This window comes from Gamsiella multidivaricata (genome assembly GCF_025024155.1).
Source record: "Gamsiella multidivaricata strain RSA 2152 chromosome Unknown BC939scaffold_116, whole genome shotgun sequence".
Lineage (NCBI taxonomy): Eukaryota > Fungi > Mortierellomycota > Mortierellomycetes > Mortierellales > Mortierellaceae > Gamsiella > Gamsiella multidivaricata.
In genome coordinates, this window is record NW_026251824.1 from 24184 (window position 1) to 37368 (window position 13185).

The window sequence follows — 13185 nt, forward strand, 5'->3', positions numbered from 1 at the left end:
CAAATGATAGGGTATGTTTCATTTCTAGTACCTGAAGCGCGGACGCGCGCACTTTTTGCGAGCGAAGACGGTGCGATGGAGTAAAACGCCTTGTCGGGCGGAGGATGAGAGAGAACGGCCGTCGATGAAGGATACATGTGATGCAAAAGAGTCATAATAAAAGAGTTATGGTACGTGAGTGGGGAAGAGTATATGTCTACGCGGAGGAGTGGAGGAGCGTGAATAAGGTTGCGAGCGGAGCTGTCTTTCTTAAATATATAGAGTTGTGGTCAAAAGTACAGGCAAGTTAGGTTCCAGGGGGACAGGAACGTTCAAGATGTAGAATGTCAATGAGCAAAGATGAATCCCGGTTTCGAATCAGCATTGCGAAAGAGAAAGAAGGGCTGTTTCCGGTGCCTTCTCTCTTGACAGCGACAAGACCTGAATACACAAAGGACATGCGCACAAATCCCAGCCCAATTGTTTGACGGATTATTTTTCTTGGGTGGACAACTAGGGCTATGTAAGACCTGCAGCCATGGCCATGCCTCCCATCCCTCCCTTTTTCTCTTTGGATAACTAGCAGGATGTGTCACGACAACCGCCACGACAACCATTACCAACGAGAAAAACATGGGATGTCATGAATAGTCTCACTCTCGCATGCTATAGATAGATCCTTTCACCAGGGTCCTCTCTCAGCATCAACACGCGCGGCCCGCGTACCGCAAACATCGCCTCGTTAGACCCTTCCCCTCGTTACAACCCCGTGTCTCTCTCTGAAATCGTGCATCGTGTCTTCTAAAATAGATTGGCATGCCACCGTCAAGCCAGCACTTGTACCAGAACTCGCATTAGGGAATCAATTTGCACATATCAACCAAGGACAGGTCGAGCAAATGCCAGACCAGCGCAATCTTCAGGCGGTGGACCCAGACCAAACTTAGACGTTAATAGTAACATGAGTATATAGCGCTTGCAGACGGACACAGGCTTTGTCGATTTGTAGATTTGCATGAATGAAAGAGGCACTGAGTGCCTAGGTCGGAAAAGGATCTTGATGGTCCTCGTAGTTCTGAGAAGGCTAGTACAATGACCAACCTTCAATAAGCTCCCTGTGTGCACCGTCCAAATTAGGGAATCAAAGAAAGCATTCAGGGGCTCATGCGTCGATCTTTTCAAAAAATTGTCTGGCCAAGGCTTCATCAAATGGCCGGTACCGGTTCCCATAATTTCTGGCAATATTATAGTCTACTCTTTTTTAGCATATCGCATTTCTGGAGTCCAGCTTCTGATAAGATGTGGAGGACAAGCATAAATGCTTTTAAAAGTATAATTCTTTATGTTCTGGATGGACCCGAACGTCCATTGTCGAAACAATCGTAAAATCCCTGAGAGAGGTGGTCTGCAGCAGGGCAAGCTAATCCTGTGCTTATTTCATGTTTGTGTCCGTGCGCATTCAGATGGAAAGTAGCAATTTGTGTCAGTGCAGCATGATAGGAGAGCATTTACGTCCGAATGAAGTGTTCGATTTCATGCGAGATTGGGGTTTACAAGCGAACATGTCAAAAGCCAGACATTTGAGTTTTGTCCGCACCTGTGGCGAATAATTTAGGACGAGAAAGAACCCCTTGCTACAGAACGGAGAACGGCAGCTCTTTTTTTTTTTTTTTTTTTTTTTTTTGGCAAGTCTCAGGAACAGTCGCCACCATATGCGAATGTGGATGCGGTTCGTTACTCTCTCCTTGCGAACTGACAACAAATGGGAATTTCCAACAGCAGTGAACTCGGGATGAATTGACGACTATGTGTCTTATTAATAAAATCAAGAGGTGCTCGTGCTGTTCATGGTCTGTTGAAATGCCAACCAGCCTCCACCCTACATTAATAATCCAAATGCACGAGGGCGCGGAAGGTAAGCAATTGAAACCATTTTACAGCAAGGATGTTTAATTACTCCCCATCGGACGCTTCATCCTCGTCCTCCATAGCCTTCTTTTCAGATGGACCAGCGCTGGAATCTGTCACCGTCTCTGTTGCGCCACCATCGGCCGTACTAGCCTTCTGTTTTTTCTTCTTGTTCTTCTTCTTTTTGTTGGCTGATGCGGTGGAGACGGTAGCTGCCGCTGCCCCATTAGATGTTATATCGTCATGTGCCCTCTTGACTCCGATGCTTGGTCCTTTCCACGTTGGCGAGAGCCCTGGGTTATCATTCTTGCTCACGCGTTCAAAGCACGCCACAAAGAACCCGTTCATCAAGTCTCCATCCGGGCCTCCAGGTACGGCGCGAACCAAACAATCGGCCACTTTAGCTCTATCTTCGTCTGTCTCAACCAGTCCTGGAATATCGCCGACATCCGCTGGGTATCCGCGTCGATGCCACGTGGGTAGGACCTTAGACCGCGGAGACAGTTTCCACTGGGGCCAATGGTTCCTCAGTAACGTCGTCACAACATGCTCGTTCTCCTCCGCATAGATCGAGCAGGTCGAGTAACTGATCCGCCGCACATTCGGGAACGTCATTGCCTTGGTCACACACTCGATCTGGAACTCTCCTAGCGATTTGAGACGTTCTTTCTTTTTCTCTTCGGCCACGGCACGTTCAGCAGCACCACCGGTCGTAGTACTTTCGAGAATGCTTGCTTGTTCCTGCTCTTCTGCATATGCGTCTACAAGGTGATCCATGCGATTAACGATTCCTGATCCAGAGCACGAGGGGTCCAGCAGAATATGTGTAACTTTTGAATGATCCTCCGTAGAGGTGTCTAATGTTAAGAACGAAGTGTTCAGAGCCGTGATGTCTAAAGCGCGATGGGTAGCAATTATTTCTGATGCATTAATATCCAAATTTATGCCATGGCGTTCTCCCATAATATTTCGAGCAATAGTATCCATTAAGCAGGCCACATACTTGTACATCCTGCTTTCGTGGTTAACCGCTTGAGGATATTGAGCCGCCGAAGATCCAGATCGCATGCAATAATCTTGCCACCATTGCCCATTCCCATAGCCAATTGACTAGTTTTGTTTCCGGGCGCAGCACATCCATCGATCACGTACGCGTTCTTGGGCGGTGACAAAATTGCTGCTGGGAAACACGACGCTTTATCCTGTAGAATCAGGACGCCAGAGACATAGAGTGGGTGAAGGTGGAGATCTGACTTTGGCGGGAACACGAGCATAAAGTCCAAGTGTTCGTCGCGATGGAAGGTGTTGGGTGGGGGTGGTGCGAATGGTGAGGGTGGTGCCGGCAGGAATGCCCAGTTGTCGGCGATAAAGGCATCAATAACCTGCTGAGGTGTCATCATCAAAAGATTAACCCGTACATATCTAGGCATCAGAACTACACGGGAATCCAAGCATAAAGTGTTAGCATGTCACTTCTTAATTCGCATTTGGTCCGCCTTTGGAACACGTTCCCTAATACTTACTTTCTTCTTCACCTTCGATCAGACCATCCTTCTTGGCTCCGACTTTGATCTTCGCTTTCACAAACTCGGCTTTCAGTCGTGCCTTGTGCTTCATCACTGCCTGCTTCATGGGCCATGCGTCTGAGGCCTGGATGCCCCGGTTCTGGAATAATAGGTCGTGTAACAGAAGCAATGCTAGCGATCTGGTCAACTTCTTCTCCAGTGTCAAAAGCTTGGACTCCTGTAATACTAATGATAGCGTCGTATTATCTAGATTCCATAATTCCATAATATAGCCATTGAGTTTGTATCCAAGAGAAATGTCTTCATTATGGCAATCAGCATATCTCGATCGAAAAAACTCCAGTCCAAGTGTCCTACGCTTTAATGTTTCGCAGATAAGTGCATACATGCGCTTTTTGTCTGTCACCTCTGCATTCCCCAGGGTCAGGCCCTTGATGGAACCCTCCTTCTTGCCCAGCCTGTCCAGAATCTGTGCCGCCTGTTTGTAAAAATTCATTGCTCGAGCGCGACGGTGTGAAGGTGTGATGCCTTTGTCGACCATGGCCCACAAAAAAAAAAAAAAAAAAAAAAAGGCGATGTTTCAAGCCACGAAACCTAATGTAGTAAACAAACCTCCCAAAAAAGAAACCGTTCGATGCCCTAGTCAAAGGATCGCACCTCTTGACTCTCCACAGGATTCAACAGCCCTCAGCAACCATGGCGACAATCACACCGGAGGCTCCTGCCTTGATCGCTCTTATCGCCTCCATTAAAGAGAAAGATCCCGGTCTGGGCATCAAAAAGGTCCTGGCCGAGATTCAGGCTAGAGAACCCACCTGGCTCGTGAGCGAGAAGCGTGTCAAGAAAATGATGGGCGAGGCTGGTATCGCTGTGGCACGACCTGAGGGCGAAGGCGAGCTCGACCCCTCGATCCCTGTCAGTCATATCGATACGGAGGTTGATGTCAGCGCACTGACTAATGGCCAAGTTAAGGCCAGGATGATTAATAAAGTTATCGGCAAAGGTACATTAATCCTATGCTGTGGGGCAATCTCAACTAGACTCTGACCAGGACAAATCAAATCAAAAGCACTGACCATTCAATGCTTTACGACCGCTCTCATTACAAAGGTCTTTTTGCAGCGCAGGATCTTCCCAAGGGCAAGGTGATCTTTACAGAATTCCCCTTCGTTTACTTCCCGCCCATGAAGAGATACAACATGGTCGTTCGAGGGGAGGCGTGTGGGCTCTGCGCTCGTACCATCAAGCACGGAAACCTCTTGATCTGTGGCTGCCCAAGCTGTGGCAAAATCAAGTACTGCACAAAAGGTAATTCCAGCTTTCAGGTACATGTAATGTACAACTATCCATTGATTACGGACCAGAAACGCTTATAACGCATAATAACATCTTGGTTTATAATAGCATGTCGACAGACAGCTTGGGATAGCTCACATCGCTTCGAGTGCGGCCCACTGAACCCAGCATTGAAGGATTACATAACCTACTGCGCGGAAGAAAACTGGAACGCCGGCATGGGCGCTCTTCGCTGCTACGAACGCATTCTGATCGCGAATGAGACCTCACCGGAGGAGCTAGCATCAGTTCTGAAGCACCTGGACGCTTTTGCAACCGTCAGTCAGGAGGAGCGGCAAAAGAAGGAGACCTCATGGGACATGATGGGCGACCAATCGCGAGCGATTTGGGAGAAAGCCCTGGAATTTCTGATTAAAGGCTGTCAGTACCCACTCAAGATCACTGGCAAAAACGGCACCTCTGTTCTCACAAAACCCCTGCCTGACAGTCTGAAAGACCTTTTCTCCATGGAGACGTATCTCAAATTCGTCGGCCGATACAATATCAACAACCAGGATGGAGGACTCTACCTCCTGCACTCTTCGCTCAATCATGCCTGTGTACCCAATGCGATCATTGATCATCCTGGAGCAGGAACGAATTATGGCGTGAGCGTTCGCTTAGCCCGAGACATCAAGCGGGATGAGCAGCTTCAGATCACATATTGCGACCCTCGCTGGAAGAGGGATACGCGACAACAGTACCTGCGCACTGAGTACCTCTTTACATGCAAGTGCAAGCGTTGCACGGGCTCGGATGACTCGGTTAGTGAAGAAATAATGCAGTCGCTGGGACTTGCTGCATAATAAATTATGAGAAGGCGCTCTTTGTATACGATAATGCTCGTTTGCATACCGGTACCATCCAAACATAATTGATGAAAAGAGATGGCGAATGGGCGGAGTGATAAAGTAAACAACAATAACAAGTGTCAGCGACGCCGTCCTTTGCTCGCGTGTGTAGTAGTTTCACACTGGCATGGACCATGGGGCTGTAGTGTACTAGGACAGAGGTATGACGAAAATCAAACCCCGTCAAATGAGATATATCAATTGGATTGTTGATGGGAGCCAGGATTTGGATAGCGCACCGATTTACTCACAATATAGATTGTACGTGTAAATCCCCTACTGTGGGATCGACGCTTGCTAATAGCAAACTGCTAATACGGGGACCAGGGATCAGGGGGCCATAGACGCGTGGAACACTTTGAGGAGATTTTATGGTGAAAGTCTAAAAAAGATTCGTATATGCATTGTCAGGAGCCCAACAGAGCAAATCTTTCTTCCATTGCCGCCGAAAAGAAAGGAGGTTGTGGCGCCAGGCCGCAATCTCCGGACTGTCAGACCGTACAAAGAAGCATCCGATTGGTTTCCTTGGTCGTCTACGAGACCTTCCCTTGCTCTGCTTCGACATTTTGTGTGCCACCGCGAGGATCTCGCGCCACGAGCGCGCCTCTTAGTACACATGTCCACAAACAAGCCTGTATACAATTAGCCCCAAGCTGTTCTGTTCTCGCACTTGTTGACATGCCCCGGTGTGAAGATACGCATCTTGTAATGTTTAACCCGGGCTTTTTTTGTATTATTTTGGGTATACCGTTCAGTTGCGTTCTAGCGAGCATCCCCGATAGGTGTTATTTGATACCTTTAGACATTGGCAGAATAGGAGGGCGAAATGAACGAGAGGTGTATGGGCATGCGCACACCAAGAGCAAACGTGTTCCTGATTCGCTCTCGCTGCCGAGCTCGTGCCGCCCGTGCCACGCTTGACGTTCAGTAGATTCCAACTGAGCACAGCACTCTGCAATCAATTTTTGTGGGTTTTCTTTTCGTGCCCCATGGGGAGGGGATCGATCAGTGCGCCTTCATGCGAAAGATGAGTTAGTCATGAAGCTGATAGCGACCATTGGCACTGGTTAAAAAAAAACACACCATCCATTAACTGAGTCCAAGGTAGTTAGCTTATTCACCACTTTAATAGTAGATGGTGCGATTGATGAACCGGAAACTTACTGAGCGTTTCATGCCTCAAAGATGAGCCCCTGTATCTCTCATCGGAGAAAAGGCCAAGCGATAGAAGATCGGAGATCTTGATGCATACACATGTAAGAAGCAGTAAGGCATAGCAGGCCCTAAAATCGTTACAGCAGCAACTACATCAACCAGACAATATGGCTCTGGAGTCAGGGATTTGGTCCGTCTTTCCAATCCAATGGAATGGAAAGAGCTATCGTAATAGGGCTAGTAACCCATTTAATTGTTCCTTGCTCTCAATTGCTCAACCAGACCGTTCTTCTATCCCACTTCTATCAAGGGACTGCGGAAAGGAAAGGTCGAGACCAGACGCGTAGAACCCACCAGCCCTCTTCCTTTTACTTCGTATTCGTTGAGGAATAACTAGCCTGGATGAACTCAGAAGATATGTATCCCCTGCGTTTGAATCGTGGGCCACAGATTGGGCGTTGGATGCAGGAATCACCGATTTCTTATTTCAAGAAAAGGTCCAGACCGCGTAGGGCCGCTAACTCATGTCTCTCTTCTATCTATTCCTCATGGCGCATGCAGAAATAAGTGGGTTTTGTTATTTTTACTAGCATCGTTGTGGTCAAAAGTGAAGAGACGACAAAGGAACAAATCAGCATATTTCACCTGGCACTTTGTGCTCAAGCATAAACAAATAAAATGTCATATGGAAACATGCTCTTCTCATCCATAATGCCTCGGCGAAAAGCAACAACCTGCGACAGTCATTTCCAACCACATCCGAGGTGCATGCATTACCTCTTGTTTATTAATTGAACAATTACTCACCCACATGTCCTCCGTAGATGTGACAAGGTACATTGGAATGGTTCCTGAATTTGAGTGTTTATCTCAGGCCGCCATGTCCTTCGCGCGCTAATTCCTTCAAATCATGTGCATCCTCCATTCCTGTGCTCCTGTTGACTGTTGTCGTCTTCTATCTTTTTTACATTCAGAGCAATGTCTCTTCTCCCGCATTGTCCTATAACTGGCAATCGATGCACTTACTCGTTGGATATACAATCCTATTTGTCCCCTGCAAATCCTTTGTCCCCTAGATTGTTGCCCAATATAAAAGGAAAGCAATTCTCTTGTGCTCCCACTCTTTTTATTCCTCACCCCACCTTTCGCCAATTAGCCCACGAACATACCGCATAATTAATTTTGGTTTGTGATATCTCACCCGACTTCTACGCGCATTCATTTTGTTCAACCAGCGACCTCCCCACATCTATCCTTCCACCGACATTAATCTTACGCTATCATGGCACCAAACCAACCCCTTACGGACACAGAACTGCAACTCATCGAGGCCTATAACACGATCATCCGCGAGCCTTTCGAGGACAAGTACGAGGACAAATGGGAGGACAAGCCCTTTGACCGTGCCGTGGATGAGTTCAAGGCCAGGGCGCAGGAAATCGGGTTCACAGATCCGTTCGAGCTCCTTAAAGAGTTCAACATCGACTCGTATGAATCCGCTCGCGCTTATCTCAAGAAGGGTCCTGCCATGTGCTTTCGCCCCGGATGGATAAGCCCTCTGATCGGACAGCACTTTGACCCCGTCGCGATCCTCGAAAAGTGTGAACATATTTCCGGACCCGAGTTCGCTGGTCAGCACAGGATAGTTGTGCTTGATTTCTGGGCGTCATGGTAAGTGTAACCTTGTTCCAAAACATCTCAAATTATAAGTTGCAAAGAAACTTTATGTCTGATGCCATACTCCACTTTAGGTGCGGCCCCTGTGTACAGACAGGACCGGAGCTTTCAGACCTCGCAGACGAATTCTGGGGTCGCATAGCAGTTGTAGGCATCAATAACGAGAGCATTTTCAGTGAGACAAAGCCGCCCAACACACAAAGATTGCGGGAATTCCTCGAGGAGAACAGTGATGGGTTCCGGTACTCAATTTATATCGACAATGCCGAGGGCTTCGCAAAAGAGAGTAAGTGCTCTTCGAGAATGATACAGAGATTTGCTATCATCCAGCAGTACATTCGCTGTACCTCTGATTGTGTCAATGACCCTTGCGGGTTGACCTTAGTTCCTTGGCTCCATGATTGCATCTCACGATCGAACCAATCGAATACGGCTCTTTTTATGAAGAACATTGCTGCAATCTTTATTCATATAATTAGACACATAATATGTATTCATTATCGCATCATCTAACTGTCGCTTCAACAACTCGTGTGATCCTAAATAGCCGTTTATAACCCTGCAGGATATCGAGGAATCCCCTGTATAATCTTGTTGGTGGACGGGGTAGTCAAGTATGTCGGCTCACCGCAGGAAACCCTCCGGCCAGCATTGGAGCAGGCGTTGGAAGATGTCGAGTTCATGTCTGCTCGGGAAGGGTAAGATAGGCAACATCGAAAGTGCTATCGATATCTACAAGCGTCGATTTAGAGAATTGATGAGAAGGGAACTCCCCCGAAATAAAGTTGTACACCATTCCCCTGCATGAGTGTCGGTCGCGTTGGGAATTGTAGGAATGGAATGTTATCTGTCCATTTGAGGTTGCGTACTAAAGGATCTCGTAGCTTTTTCCAGGAGCGACCATTGACGGGGACTTTTTTTTTCTGGAACTCTTTATCCTCCTCACCAATCTGTGCTTCGATAGCAATTTTGGATCTTTGAAGCGGTTTCGCCAGCCTATGACTAGTGATAATTAGACACTATGAGGTATAACAGTATAAACCGATCATCGCCAGCGACTACCGTGGTCGTTCTTATGGCTATGGCACTATGCACCAGCATGGCTACAATCCATTTTGACGCCATGAAGAGACAGGAGGGCTCAATAACGCTCCCGGAAGTAGAGCACCTTGAAGAAATATCCATGGGGCACTCGACAGACCACGTCGCATCATTATAGGGACGCGACCAGGGCACGGACATGTTCCGTCCTGTCGCTCAACATCCCGCGTCGCAGCGGATCTTCAAATTTTCCTCATCAGAAACTCCGACACGCAGAGCAAAGGCTGCCTTTGTGATGTTAGTCCGGAATGAGGACTTGTACGCAGCCCAAAGCATTGTGCAACAGATCGAGGACCGATTCAATCGCAATTATCAGTACCCATATGTGTTCTTGAACGACAAGTCATTCAGTTCCAGCTTCATGGATGGGATGCGGATAATGTCCAGAGCAAATATGACATTTAGCATGGTGCCAAAAGATCACTGGAGTTACCCAGAGTGGATCTCGCTGAAGAAGGCAGCTGAGACGAGGAAGAAGATGAAGAACATCATTTATGGCGCGAGTGAGAGTTATCGGCACATGTGCAGGTGAGCGCAAAATGGACTCGGGAAATGCCAGAGAAGATACGAGATGACTCACGGACACTGAAAAGGATCCTGAGTAACTTACTAGGTATCAGTCCGGCTTTCTGGTTCAGCATGAGGCCATGAGCGAGTACGATTACTACTGGCGTATTGAGCCGGACGTACAGTACTCCTGCGACATTGACTTCGACCCCTTCCTCTATATGCAGGACAACAACAAGAAATATGGTATGTATAAGGATCCGTGTAAGACTGGGTTCGTTCTGCCTTTACTTCTTGATTATTTCCTCAGATTGTCTTTTTCAAATGCAGCATTCACCATATCGTTATACGAGTACCCTGAAACCATTCGAGGTCTGTGGAACTCGATCAAGGAGTTCATGGCAACCTATCCGCATTTCCTGGCGAAGAAAAATGCGTTGGGTCTCATCTCAGACAATGGCGGTCAGACGTATAACGTATGTGCACTCCCTATCTCGTCTCGTTGCCACCTTGAACGTCTCCTGTGCAAACAACTCAAGTTCACGTCTTCAACATCCAATCTCGTTTTTAAACCATAGAACTGCCACTTCTGGTCCAATTTCGAGATCGTGGATGCGCGCTGGATGCGAGGCGCCGCATTTCAACAACTCTTTAACCACCTCGACCGTCCGGGAGGGTTCTTTTATGAGCGCTGGGGTGATGCCCCGGCGCACTCAATTGCAGCGGCTCTGCTGCTTTCCATCGACGAGTTGCATTTCTTCCGGGAGATCGGATACTATCATCAACCGTTCTATAACTGCCTTGCAGAACCGGGATTTCAAGAAAAATGTCATTGCGACCCGGCTCTGAATGCGAGTACGTTTTGGTGTTTGTTGATTAGACTTCTTTATTGCGTGCTTCTTGTGTGACCAAGAGCCAGCTGTTCACGCTCCTTCCTTTTTTTTTTTTTTTCTGTCGGTGCTAGATCGTGAGCGCTTTTCATGCACAGCCAAGTTCCTCGAAATGGCAGGCGGCAAACGGATGGTTTACCCTGAAGAACTGGATGGTTATTATTAAACCCTTCTGCCCTCGCCCCCACCCTTTGCCCTGCATGTATTCTCTGGCATATATAACCCTCAATATAGTACATAATCGTATTCCAGAGAAAAGCGCTATCTCTATCCTCTATCAATCCTAACACGGTGTAGCGTCGGTAGACTATGTGGGAAGCCGGCGACATCCAAAGAAAAGTTGTCTCGTAAGCAAAAGCCCATAACGAGGCGTGGAACCATTTAAAGTAGCCGTGTCAGGTACCTGAGAAATGGTCTAGGAGCGTATTGAAACGCCCTCATTGATTTTGTGTTCTGGGGTAGGGTACGGTTGTGGTCATAATCGAGCCTATGATGGCGTGAGTTCGCTGTTGCAGAGGTATACCACACTATAGTATAATACGTATTAGCCACCATGAGAACAGTGGCGCGATAGGATTGGTCAGAGAAGGAGACGCACTCGCGACCAAAAGTGGTGAGCGCAGAAATGACCAAAGCGTGCCGGTTGGTTTCCCATGCGTTTGTACAACCATTCGGCATGGGTAATTTGAGTTTGCGCCAAGAGAAAAGAACGAAGGGGCGAGCAAAGGAAATACTCTCAGCTCGGAAGCACCTCTATTCTTTGATGCTTCTCGAGACCAATCTACAAATGGAATACATCGTTTCGTGGCTCCTTGGCCGAAGCGCTCTCATCCAATTGCAAGAAGTTGTGTAAAAGTGCTGCGTTTTCCCTGGACTCGACGGGGGAGCACTGAGCAATAAATACGGGCCAAGATATTCCTTCGAACCTCTATCTTCCTCACTTCATTACCCATACTACTACTTATCACAGCTTGCCATAAACAATCCATCAAAGCACTTCGTCAGACTAACACAGCATGACTACTTCCTCTGCCACAGAATCCAAGCCGAAGGAGGAGCTCCTCAAGGATGCCTATGTGAAATCATTCACGAGCCTTTCGAAGACAAATACGACGATAAATGGGAAGAGGATACCTATTGGGCAGCGGTCAAAAATTTCAAGGCCAAATCCAAGGAGATTGGATACGAGGATCCCTTTGAGGTTCTCTCCAAGTTCAGGATGACGTCCTTTGAGAAGATCCGTGACAGATTGAAGGCCGGTCCTCCAGCATGCTTCAGGGACGGATGGAAAAGCTCTCTGCTAGGCACCAAGGTTGACCCCGTTGCCGCAATTGCTCCGCTAGAGCATGTCAACGGCCCCAGGTACTCTGGCGACGAGCGAATTGTGGTTCTCGACTTTTGGGCCACCTGGTAAGCGCTACGGTTTTTCGTACTAACACCGCGACAACGACCTCCATAGCTATCGCCTTTGACGCTTTATTTATTTATTTTTATTGGTGACAGGTGCGGTCCATGTGTGCATGCTGGTCCCGAACTGTCCGAGTTGGCCGAGAAGCATGTTGGTCGTGTCGCGATCATCGGTGTGAACAACGAGAGCATGTTCAGCAAAAAGGAGCACGACGTTGAGAATATCAGGGCTTTCCTCCAAGAGAACAAGGAAGGATTCCGTTATACTATCTACGTCGACACCCCCGAAGGATATGCCAAAGACAGTAAGTCCCTGGAATTTTGCTCAAACTACAGCACATATTTCTACTTGCCTCATTGTGAAAGTAAGTAAAAGAGAGAGCGCTAACTTGGTTCCCCCCCATAAAAAGCTGTTTACTTAAAGACCGATTACAAGGCCATTCCATGCGTTATTGTGCTGGTCGATGGTGTTGTCACATTTGTAGGGCCTCCCCAGGAGGGATTCAAAGCTGCCTTGGAGGAGGCCTTGGCTCTTGTTCCTGCCAAAGAGGAATAGATGGTGGAGGCAATATTTTGTATGCGTGGCGCGAAAGTGAAAACGCGTGAACTCTGAATTTCTGCGAGGAAATAAATCGCTCGTTATATCCACGAATAAGCTACACAGGGAAGGAATTGAGTTTGCTGCGCTGCCATGGAGAGCCTTGCTCCCTCTTCTGTATGCTCCACACACACACGGACGTAGCAAGGATGGACGTACTGTTGCAAGGTATTCAGGCACATATACTTCCTGAATGAATATTTCACGTGGAAGAGAAACCATTTTTGAGCTGACTGAGCTGGGTATGATGA

General features: G+C 47.7%; 5 protein-coding genes across 5 annotated transcripts; 4 read left to right on the top strand and 1 right to left on the bottom strand.

Annotated features, from left to right (window-relative positions):
- Nucleotides 1–1780: 1780 nt before the first annotated feature.
- Nucleotides 1781–3962, bottom strand: BC939DRAFT_468181 (S-adenosyl-L-methionine-dependent methyltransferase). The gene is made up of 4 exons (XM_051557880.1): nucleotides 3771–3962; nucleotides 3411–3659; nucleotides 2891–3322; nucleotides 1781–2780 (listed from the first exon to the last, which is right to left on the bottom strand). The coding sequence occupies exons 1-4, from the start codon at nucleotides 3952–3954 to the stop codon at nucleotides 1933–1935; spliced, it is 1713 nt and encodes a 570-aa protein (XP_051406747.1). The 5' UTR covers nucleotides 3955–3962; the 3' UTR covers nucleotides 1781–1932.
- Nucleotides 3963–4051: 89 nt separating this feature from the next.
- BC939DRAFT_468184 (uncharacterized protein) lies at nucleotides 4052–5585 on the top strand. Its single transcript, XM_051557881.1, has 3 exons — nucleotides 4052–4416; nucleotides 4524–4721; nucleotides 4818–5585. The coding sequence occupies exons 1-3, from the start codon at nucleotides 4110–4112 to the stop codon at nucleotides 5552–5554; spliced, it is 1242 nt and encodes a 413-aa protein (XP_051406748.1). The 5' UTR covers nucleotides 4052–4109; the 3' UTR covers nucleotides 5555–5585.
- Nucleotides 5586–7544: 1959 nt separating this feature from the next.
- On the top strand, nucleotides 7545–9233 carry BC939DRAFT_468186 (thioredoxin-like protein). The gene is made up of 4 exons (XM_051557882.1): nucleotides 7545–7588; nucleotides 7729–8425; nucleotides 8506–8717; nucleotides 8979–9233. The coding sequence occupies exons 2-4, from the start codon at nucleotides 8037–8039 to the stop codon at nucleotides 9131–9133; spliced, it is 756 nt and encodes a 251-aa protein (XP_051406749.1). The 5' UTR covers nucleotides 7545–7588; nucleotides 7729–8036; the 3' UTR covers nucleotides 9134–9233.
- Nucleotides 9234–9743: 510 nt separating this feature from the next.
- Nucleotides 9744–11287, top strand: BC939DRAFT_416865 (nucleotide-diphospho-sugar transferase). The gene is made up of 5 exons (XM_051553016.1): nucleotides 9744–10060; nucleotides 10146–10285; nucleotides 10370–10515; nucleotides 10618–10894; nucleotides 11004–11287. The coding sequence occupies exons 1-5, from the start codon at nucleotides 9768–9770 to the stop codon at nucleotides 11093–11095; spliced, it is 948 nt and encodes a 315-aa protein (XP_051406750.1). The 5' UTR covers nucleotides 9744–9767; the 3' UTR covers nucleotides 11096–11287.
- A 393-nt stretch (nucleotides 11288–11680) lies between these two features.
- Nucleotides 11681–12941, top strand: BC939DRAFT_468190 (uncharacterized protein). Its single transcript, XM_051557883.1, has 2 exons — nucleotides 11681–12339; nucleotides 12433–12941. The coding sequence occupies exons 1-2, from the start codon at nucleotides 12149–12151 to the stop codon at nucleotides 12707–12709; spliced, it is 468 nt and encodes a 155-aa protein (XP_051406751.1). The 5' UTR covers nucleotides 11681–12148; the 3' UTR covers nucleotides 12710–12941.
- Nucleotides 12942–13185: the final 244 nt, after the last annotated feature.

Excerpts from the sequence above, each read along its gene's own strand:
- BC939DRAFT_416865 (XM_051553016.1), top strand. The coding sequence starts at position 9,768 with ATGTTAGTCCGGAATGAGGACTTGTACGCAGCCCAAAGCATTGTGCAA. Across the intron at positions 10,061-10,145 it reads AGTTATCGGCACATGTGCAG|GTATCAGTCCGGCTTTCTGG; the intron begins GTGAGCGCAAAA and ends GTAACTTACTAG. Across the intron at positions 10,516-10,617 it reads ATGGCGGTCAGACGTATAAC|AACTGCCACTTCTGGTCCAA; the intron begins GTATGTGCACTC and ends TTTAAACCATAG.
- BC939DRAFT_468190 (XM_051557883.1), top strand. The coding sequence starts at position 12,149 with ATGACGTCCTTTGAGAAGATCCGTGACAGATTGAAGGCCGGTCCTCCA. Across the intron at positions 12,340-12,432 it reads CTCGACTTTTGGGCCACCTG|GTGCGGTCCATGTGTGCATG; the intron begins GTAAGCGCTACG and ends TATTGGTGACAG.
- BC939DRAFT_468186 (XM_051557882.1), top strand. The coding sequence starts at position 8,037 with ATGGCACCAAACCAACCCCTTACGGACACAGAACTGCAACTCATCGAG. Across the intron at positions 8,426-8,505 it reads CTTGATTTCTGGGCGTCATG|GTGCGGCCCCTGTGTACAGA; the intron begins GTAAGTGTAACC and ends ACTCCACTTTAG. Across the intron at positions 8,718-8,978 it reads CGAGGGCTTCGCAAAAGAGA|CCGTTTATAACCCTGCAGGA; the intron begins GTAAGTGCTCTT and ends GATCCTAAATAG.
- BC939DRAFT_468184 (XM_051557881.1), top strand. The coding sequence starts at position 4,110 with ATGGCGACAATCACACCGGAGGCTCCTGCCTTGATCGCTCTTATCGCC. Across the intron at positions 4,417-4,523 it reads TAATAAAGTTATCGGCAAAG|GTCTTTTTGCAGCGCAGGAT; the intron begins GTACATTAATCC and ends CTCATTACAAAG. Across the intron at positions 4,722-4,817 it reads AATCAAGTACTGCACAAAAG|CATGTCGACAGACAGCTTGG; the intron begins GTAATTCCAGCT and ends GGTTTATAATAG.
- BC939DRAFT_468181 (XM_051557880.1), bottom strand. The coding sequence starts at position 3,954 with ATGGTCGACAAAGGCATCACACCTTCACACCGTCGCGCTCGAGCAATG. Across the intron at positions 3,323-3,410 it reads GATCGAAGGTGAAGAAGAAA|TTCTGATGCCTAGATATGTA; the intron begins GTAAGTATTAGG and ends ATTCCCGTGTAG. Across the intron at positions 2,781-2,890 it reads CACGAAAGCAGGATGTACAA|ACATCACGGCTCTGAACACT; the intron begins GTATGTGGCCTG and ends ATCGCGCTTTAG.